The following is a 9,591-nucleotide window of genomic DNA, read 5'->3' on the forward strand; positions in this document are numbered from 1 at the left end:
AGCCATTCCCGTCAAAAAAATTTAAAGAAAAAAATATTTTTCTTGGGAATTGTTTCAAATTTAAAAAACTTTCATTTTTTAAGCCCCCTACCCCCGCGCCATCCCATCAAAAAAATTGTTTTTGTAAAATATTTCAAATTTTAAAATATTTTGATTTTTATGCCCACCCCACCTCTACCCCCCTCGTGACCCCGTCAATTTTATTTTATTTTTTAAAAAATGTTTTTGAAAAAAAATTGATTTTGGTTCAGGTCCTTGGTCAAATCTCAGGGTCGGATTTTGGAATAGTCATAGGGATCTTGTCCTAGTTTGGGTGTCGGGGTCAGGTCCTAAATCAATTATTGGAGTTGATTTTCGGATAAAAAATTATTTTCCTAAATAGTACTTTTTAGTCTCAAGCTAAAAATAAAAGGTATTTTCTGAAAAATAATTTCATTCACCAACCAAACATTAAAAAATATTTTCTACCCACCAACCAAACATGAGAAAATAAGTTAGAAATCCACTTGTTTTCCAACAAAACATTTTCTAGAAAAAACACTTTCCATGGATAACATTTTCCTTCATACCAAACACACCCTTTGTTTGAACGGTTGTTATGTATTATTTCATAATCTATTGTACTATATTGTATTTTGTTGTATTGCATTCTATCGTACTGTATTATTTAAATGAACACAATGTTTGAATAGATTGTATCGTTCTCCATCATTACATAATGTCACACATTCATAATTTGAATGATAAACCTACGAGAAAAGTAAGGTATCAAGTAGATCTACTATGAAAAAGTACGATAAAATATAAACATAATTATTAAATAATAAATAAAGACAAAATGAGAAGAAAATATTAAGATAACGACATGATCACACTAAATCAATCGTTACATAAAATGGGGCCTTTTCATCGTTACATAACAATAAATTTAAACAATATGATGTAGTAAAATTTAAATAACAATCCGTCAATCATAATAAACATCATATTTAAACTAACAATATAATACAAACAGTGTTACGCCCGAAATATACACATACAAGTGAAATTCATATATAAATACAAAAATTAAACTTGTAGAAACTTCTTGAATTTGTAACTTAAAAAAATATTCCCAATCCAAATATTGTCCAAATCATATAAACAAGGATACTATTTACTCTAATTTCATTCTCCTTCTCCTCTTTGCCAAGGATTTAGAAACTAACGAGAAACTGTGAATCTCTATCTTTGAAAAAAATGGCAGCTTCGGCTCCTCTTTCTCACACTTTCTGCACACTTCGATTGTCTTCTTCTTCTTCTTCTAAAGCAGCAAGAACCTCAATTCCTCCTTTTGCTCAATGCACCCATCACAATTTCTCTCTCAACAAACAATGTGAAACCACTAAATTTGCTCTATCTAGATGGAATCCAATAATAGCGAACCATACCAGACGTTCCTCGGCGAAAACCTGCCTCTCATTCCAAGACTCTGCTCCGGAAGTAATTTCTCTTTCTCAAAATCTTCTAATTTGATGTTTTATTGCAATTTTATGGTTTTGGGGTAATTGGTTTCCATGGGAAGATTTATATTCATATTTTGTTAACTATTTGTAGTCTTAGTGTGAATTCAAGGTCAAGTATGGGAAATTAGCAAGTTTCATCACCTCCTTTTGTATTGCTGAAAACAGTTTTAAGACTTTTTTTTTCTTTTGTTGTGGAAACACATAGTTTATCCCATTGTAATGTTTTTGATATAGTAGAGATTAAGTTATCTTTTATTGGTAGATTAGTCCTAGAGCCAAGTTCTTTATAAAGTGTTGGTAACTGTTAATTTTAAGGTTGGTGTTTTCCTTGTGTGTGCTGATTTCCTAAGCAGGAGTGTAATGATGTAAATATTCGTATGACATGACCTAAAAATTGTGGTTAGGTGTGTGTATAAGTGGGAAAATTAATAGGAAGGAGGAACGTTAGGTTGACAGTGTTTCTGAGCAAACTGCGTTTTGAAATGGTTGATTTATTGATATATTGATTTTGGAAATTGTAGAAGGCGAGCTGGTTATTGAGTAGGGGACACATATTGTAGGAGGACTAATGCAAAGTAGAGTGCAAATAGCTCGTTTTGTAGTTGTTGACTAGATGATCAGTGTTTTACTTGTGAGTCCTTCTGCGAAGTACTTGCTGGTCCTTGGATTTGTTGCTTATGGATTTTAATTGTGTTTAATGGTGGGTAAATGCTAGTTATGTTGTTTTAAATCCTTTCATTTTCCCATGTAAATATAATCAATAAAATACAAAGAAGCACTTCCTGTCACTTTTGAAGTATCTGCATGAAAGAATTTCGACAAAATTTTCACTCTAGCATTAGTTGCCTCATATAAGTATGATATGTACTTCTTACTTACAAGGACTATAGGTTGGAATTTGGAGATTCTAAATTGGTTTTGTAGATAGCTTTTAGAAGAGATGCATTCAGTATAGCTTTATTCACATTTATTAATTATGTACTTTCATATGGTCGATATCCCCTTAGTTACCTAATTTAACTCCTCATATTTAGTCATCAGTGGATTTTGCTTGTCGTAATATTACTGCAGTGAACTGATGATGACACAATAATTTATTGTAGGCAAGTGATGACGAGGATAACCTCAGTGAATTGGAAATGTCAAAAGATGTAGCGGATGAGAAATATTCATCTAGATTGAAGCCCCTCATGCAAGTTTACAAGGAGGCCATCCTAGTCGGAGATGTAAAGCTTATTTCTGAAATTGAGGCGGTCATATCCTCAGTAGATAAGGAGAGAGATGACATGTCTCAAAAAGTATCTGCTTTATCAGCAGATATCAATTCTGGAAAGGAAAAATATATCCGTTTGCAAGCAGATTTTGATAATTATAGGAAAAGATCCGAGAATGAGAAATTAAGAATTAGGACCAATGCTCAAGGGGAAATAATTGAGAGCCTCTTGCCCATGGTGGATAACTTTGAGAGAGCTAAGCGACAGATCAAACTAGAAACTGAGATGGAAAAGAAAATTGATGCAAGCTACCAGGGAATATACAAACAATTCGTTGAGATAATGAGGAGTTTGCGCGTTGCTGTTGTTCCAACTGTTGGCAAGCCATTTGATCCTGCGGTAAGAAATTACTGATTCTCTGCTATCTCTTTTCTCCCTCTCTATGAAGTCATTTTTTGTCCCCTTTTGCGGGGAAGAAGCTGGTCTCTTTACTTTTGCTGTCATTACATTCTAAGGAAGCACAACCAGCAAATATACGGCTGTGGATCCATGTTGTACTCTAGTTTGTCATGGCCAGCACCACATGTCAAATGTCCCATTTTCTTTATATGTCCTAAATGTTAAAACCCATGTCACTCATTTGGCCAAATTGTGTCACCCTACTGCCGCCTATATGTCATTACTACCTATGCTTCTACTTTCCTCCGACGTTCAAAACTCAGTCTCACTAGAATAATTCGCTCCATCAAAATTATAAAAGAACATGTTAGCGCATTGAAATTGAATAAACTACGATTAAGTGGAATATGGATGTATAATTTATGGCTGCATTTAGCCCAAGTAGCATGGATATGTACAAATTAGGAAAACAGTATGTGAAGCACAACATGGAAATTTGAATTTAGTTTATATGCATATAAACATGATATGAGGATAGGTTTTAGACTTATTAGAGAACTTCTAATATTTTATATATATGATGTTATGATATGTCTTAAATGAAGAAATGGGGATTCATATTAGCCGACTCCTACTTGTTTGAGAGGGAGGTGTAGTTGTTGTTGTTGCATATACATTTAAACATATATGTGTGTATTACATAAGTCTGTAAGCGCATGTGCATGTATAATCAACATCTCAAAATATAAATTTAGAAACTTCAAAGATAACATATAAAGGATAGTCCTTATTTTTATATGATGGTATTCGGCAGCTTGCATGTATCTCGATTATTCCACAGAGTACCTATTATCTCCTATCTTCCCAAGTACCGAATAACTCTGTCTATCAAAGCTTAGGCAGATGGATGAAACTACGTAGTATTTTTTTTGTCTCTATTGGGATTTGAACTCAGGTCACCAAGGTTTGCACTCACTCATTAACTACTAGGTCATATCTTTGGGTGCAAGGATACTCTATTAATTTCATAAGTTATACTTCAAAAACTATATCAATTAACTGCACTTCAATCCCAAATTAGTTGAGATCGCTCATATAAGTCTTCTACATCCATTTCTCTATCAAGCGCCTTCTGCCCCAATACTAAATAATTCTCTTTAAAACATATTAGGATTCAGGAGTTCACCAAATCTTACACTTCAGCTTACACGGTCAACTAGTTTAATCCCAATCTAAGTTGCTCGGACTCTTTACTTTCGATGCCGCACTCATGTTGGATTCTCCAAAAATACGCTATTTTTTGGAGATTCCGACACGTACTTGTTGACATTTTTGAAGAGTCCGAGCAACATAGATCCCAATTACTTGGTACATGCTGATTCTTTGTTTCTGTGTTTTATTTTTAGCTAAAGCTGCATTAACATAACTTCAGCATATGATTTTACCATGTGCTCTTTTAGTATCTTCAATCATCATAACAGACTGGTGCATCTGGAGGTCGATGTACCACATAGCAAACTTCATTAGCTATGAATCAAGATAATTCAGTGTCTCAAACAGCTGCTATTACGTCTCAGCTTCAGACAAGTTGCGGTCGGCTATGTGAATCCCTACTAACCATGTTTAACAACAAAAAATTAGAAGAAGTTTCTAATTAGTTCAAATCACTTAAGTAAATGTAAAACAGGGCATGGGTAGATAGTCTTAGTGTTACCTTTTAAATCTGGAACCAGGCTTTTGATTAGATTGAAACAAGAACAAATAACATAAAAAGACTGTCACTATAAAGACCTCTCAATTTAACTTCAAGGAGTGTAAAAGGCTGCATTCCTCAACTTTGATGCTGAAAATTGTCTTGGGCTTCGCGTTCAAATTTGGTCTCATGATCATTGATGCAATTACATGATAATTAATGCAGGAATACTTTTTGCTTTATGAAAATTTGAATAATATTGTTATATGGAAAAGGTTTTATTGAGTATAAATCATCCGAAAGTTGTCCTCATTAAAAAAGAATTATCATGTCACTTCTTTCCATAAATTCCAAAGAAAAATGTTAACTTGACATGTTTGATTAACCCTTTAATAGATGTCTTATGTTTTGCATGTTTAAGGTTTATGATATGTTTGGTAAAGATTGTATGAGGATTGCTGATATTTGTTACCATAGTCTTGCCATTTTAAAGATATACCCTTTTGGGTGCTTCTAACCTTTAAAAAGGAAATAAGATGGGTTGAATTTAAAGTAAATATTGCTGTCAAATTTGGAAATTTTAACAGAAAAAAGAGGCTTTGTAATGTTGGAAATCATGACGAAGATATGAAGTTCAAAGAATTGAGAAATACTTTTGAGTCATAAAATAGTGTTGTTTCTTCTCCTTGTACAAACTACAAAGCTTTACACTCTAGCATAGCATATGCATTCAAATCTCACATACACAGGTATTGTGATAGATGCCATAAATTATCTTTACTTAAATGGTAAGGTAAAAAACAAGAGATAAATAACTTTTTATTGAACTTTCACTTTTATCAAGTATGAAAGCGCGTACAGTCTTACCCTTTTACGTTGGAAACAAAAAAAAGGAAGTTGAAAAAGTAAGAGAGTTTTATTAGCATAAGGAATATTGTAACTGTAAAGGAAAATCCGAAAGTCAACCAAGAAACTTCGTAATAGCACTCCACAAACTATTAGCTTATGCTTTGTGGATTAACTGGAGCTAGTGCTAACAGCAGCAAAATTTGCGCGTTAACTTCTATACATTACATTCAACTGCTGGTCAAATCAAAAGGGTAATTTGTTCTGTAATATTTATTTCAAAGAAGTGTTTAACTATCTTTTTCTAGATGCACTGAAGAGAGATACTATCATTTGTGGTTTACCATTCTTTCACATCGACGATTTCCATTGCTTTTCATAATGCTTTGTTGGTATTTGCTGAGCTAGCCTTTTCAAAGTCGAACATGTCTAAGACCTTTTCTTTAATTGGGAAAACAAAATCAGAAAAAGGAAGAAGTGGGAAAATAGAGAGGAAGGGGAAAAAAGGAAGAAAGAAAACTATTGAGTGATTTTGCTTTAGATTTTGAGTTAAGAACCAACCCTGGCTGAAGCACTCTAGAAGGATCTGATGTTATTCAGATTCTCTGACGTTATTCAGATTCTTACTTTAACTGCAATTAGTTTTCTCCTTCACATATTATTTTCTTTCTTTACTATTTATAAAGAGAAACCTTTCCCTCGGTCATCTTCTTGCAGATATAAGTAAGATGGAGCAGTTGTTTGCATTCAGTTAGGATAGACCTGAATCTAATATGTTATTATTAGTTTCTAATTCATTGTCTGACTTTGGTGTAATCAGAAAATATTTGATGATGACCTAATTGAACACTGGTTGACGGCGATAGTGAAAGCAACTATAGCAATATAATGTGTTGCATCGTGTGGTTTTTGCTGCAATGAGAAAATATTTGATGACTAGCTAATTGAACACGTGTTGATGGTGACGGTTAAAGCAATGTATAGATATTACGTGTTCAAATGCAGATTTGGCTGCAGAGACTATGCATTCTCTTCTGGTTGTAACCTTGACTGTGACATCTGCCTCATGCAATGCTTCCTCTACCTATATGTTTTGAAACATTCATTGATTTGGGATTTCTTTTGTTCGGGTGGTGGGTGTGAATTTGCTGGTAGTGTTCATGTTACATACAGTCTTGTCCAATGCAGGTCTAGCTATTACTAATCTTTAGCATCTGCTTTTTCTTGATACAGCTACACGAGGCTATTGCTCGTGAGGAATCTCAGGAATTTAGTGAGGGAATTGTAATTGAAGAATTTCGCCGTGGGTTTTTACTTGGAGACCGCCTTCTAAGGCCAGCTATGGTTAAGGTTTCATCAGGACCTGGTAAAAGGGTACCCTCTTCAGTCACGCAGAAATCTCCAGCAGCAACTGTCGGAGTTGATGAAAGCTAGTTCAATTTTACAGGGATACATTCAATTCTTTGAAGAGCAAAGACTACTTCCAGTCATATAGATAGATTTGAATTCTCATCAGTCTTGGCAATCCTCGGCGATAATGTACAATCAACTCTTTGTTCTTTGTGTCTATTGCACACTGAGAAATAGGGGGTGGGGGCGTGGTGGTGTTTCCTTTGAATGTTAAGAGATTCAATCCAGTTGTTGAAGGAAAATATGCTGGTTCTGCTGTTTGTCTAAAGGCTTGTGAACTCTCTTTTGCATTAATATGAAAAAACCATTTTGGGATCTTACTAATTTGGCAGTTCATCTATCTGAGGATTTACTGCGCATCATTCACTCCATACCTACCTTCCGCTCCACACCTAAGGGTGTGTTTCGTATGGAAATATATTTTTCGATTTTTTCATGTTCAGGCTAGTCAAAATTTTTGGTAAATCTATTTTCCTAAATTCTTAAAATTGAGGGAAATGACTTTCATAATTGCATTTCATATTGACAATGTCTTTCCCACCTTCTAAAACACAGCATCTTCACCCCCACCCCGTAGCTCCCATTCTCACCACCCAACACCCTTAGACCTTTACCTCCCATAATTTTGTTTAGATTATGTAAGATAATATATTTTGCTTGCGCACTGAACATAAGAAAATAAGTAAGAAATTCACTTATTTTTCTAGAAAATATTTTCTAAGAATGAAAAATATTTTCTATCGTATCGAACTCACCCTAAATCACTCAATAGTGCTCCATGCTCTCAACTCTCCCCAAATGTGGATGGATACATTGAATGGATCTGGAAACTGCATGTTCCAAATAAAATTAAAAAATTTCATTTGGCTAACAATTCACCAACGACTACCCATTACTGCCTATCTAAACTATAAACACCCTCCATCCTTCTTCATTTTTTCTCATAATTTTCTAATTCTCTCACATTACAACAACATACCTTGCGTAGTTCATTCTAAAAATGAGTCTAAGGAGGGTAAGATGTACGTAAATCGTACCACTATCTTTTCGAGGTAGAAAGCTTGTTTCTGATAGACCTTTGTCTCAAAATACAAATATTGAAGCAGAGTTGTAGGAAAATATGACAAGTAAGATATCAAGATATAAATAATAATAATAAACCATATAGAAACAACAAATACTAAATACTCTTTACAAATAGGGTTGCGAGGAGACGGGGTTAGCCCCTTCCCTCCCATCTAAAGTCCGACAACACTTGACCTACTAGCCTTTAACCTTTTACCTTAATGACCAATGCATTTAGTAACCTTTTTTTACCCCCTCTCTAAGAGCTCACACTTTTTTGCTTCATTGGTGACTCAAACTCACAATCTTATAATCGAAACCATTCGACCAACCCCTCTTGTGTAATTTATAATTAGTTATCATATAATAGTAGCGCGACAATGACAAAAAATTATAGTATTATTGTGGTTCGATAGTTACCAAGTTTGCTCTCAAGTTATTTCAAAAACCTAAATGAAACGACTAGAATTTGTAAAGAAGTTTTGCAATTGGCTAACATTAAATACGAATTTGTATCTTTCAAATTTCTTACATCCCATTACCAAGTCTATTATACGTTTATCATTTATTATACTACAAGGTCCTCGAGACTCTTTTTTGTAACCTTGCATTTACTATAAATAAATTGTTGTTAATGTCTAAGTGAAAATGAGACATTATTTTTCACAAGCATAAAGATCGTCTGCTTCTGTAAATTAGACATTGAAGCAAAAATGCAATATAAAGTAAATGCTCTGAAAACATATGCAAAACCTTTATTCAAAATATAAGAATAGTAAATTAAAACCTAAAAATTGAAATAAAAAACATTCAAAAAAAATTTAAAGACAGGATAAAAATAATCGAATCCAAAGAGATTCACATTACTGTTATATTAATTCTACCTTCATTCATTTTGTGTAACGCAAATAACACAAAGTAAATTGTGTTACAAAGAGAATAACTTTTCCATTCCAAAACAAAATAAGAGTTTCTGTAAAATGTGATGTTATAACTTTTAATGCCATTAACATTCACAATGCGTTATACAAATTAATTCTTCACTTGAAACTCCTCTTTTGCAAATCCTATATAAGCATGACCTTTTGTGAACATTACAACACAACCAACAAAAGAAAAGAAAACATTTTCCTTCTTTCTTCTTATTCTTAGAATATTTTTTGGGCAATTGGCGATTTTGGAAACCTCCAAACCTTCAGCCACGAATGCCGTGTTTGAGAGTAATTGTGGAACCTTGGGGAGCGACCGGCTATACAACGATTTACACCAGAGTCAGGCCAAAATCGCTTTCAAGACAGTGACTTGCCACGACACAATGTTTGTAATAAGTTATTTACTACTTTATAATTTCAGTCAAATATCAATCTTGTAGTATTTTTCCCAACAATTACTAATCCAAAATATTTGTAGTCACTAAAGCCTGAAAACTCACAAAATAAGGAGGGAACATCGGGGGGGG

General features: G+C 33.8%; 1 protein-coding gene across 1 annotated transcript; it reads left to right on the top strand.

Moving 5' to 3' along the window:
• Positions 1-1,119: 1,119 nt before the first annotated feature.
• LOC102582736 (protein GrpE) lies at positions 1,120-7,388 on the top strand. Its single transcript, XM_006366867.2, has 3 exons — positions 1,120-1,482; positions 2,609-3,118; positions 6,891-7,388. Exons 1-3 carry the CDS (start codon positions 1,240-1,242, stop codon positions 7,089-7,091), a joined length of 954 nt encoding a protein of 317 aa, XP_006366929.1. The 5' UTR covers positions 1,120-1,239; the 3' UTR covers positions 7,092-7,388.
• Positions 7,389-9,591: the final 2,203 nt, after the last annotated feature.

The sequence above is a fragment of the Solanum tuberosum genome, unplaced genomic scaffold (genome assembly GCF_000226075.1).
Source record: "Solanum tuberosum cultivar DM 1-3 516 R44 unplaced genomic scaffold, SolTub_3.0 scf00693, whole genome shotgun sequence".
NCBI classification, from domain to species: domain Eukaryota; kingdom Viridiplantae; phylum Streptophyta; class Magnoliopsida; order Solanales; family Solanaceae; genus Solanum; species Solanum tuberosum.

Coding starts and splice junctions, on each gene's coding strand:
- LOC102582736 (XM_006366867.2), top strand. CDS start 1,240: ATGGCAGCTTCGGCTCCTCTTTCTCACACTTTCTGCACACTTCGATTG. Junction 1,483..2,608: donor TCCAAGACTCTGCTCCGGAA/GTAATTTCTCTT, acceptor AATTTATTGTAG/GCAAGTGATGACGAGGATAA. Junction 3,119..6,890: donor GCAAGCCATTTGATCCTGCG/GTAAGAAATTAC, acceptor TTCTTGATACAG/CTACACGAGGCTATTGCTCG.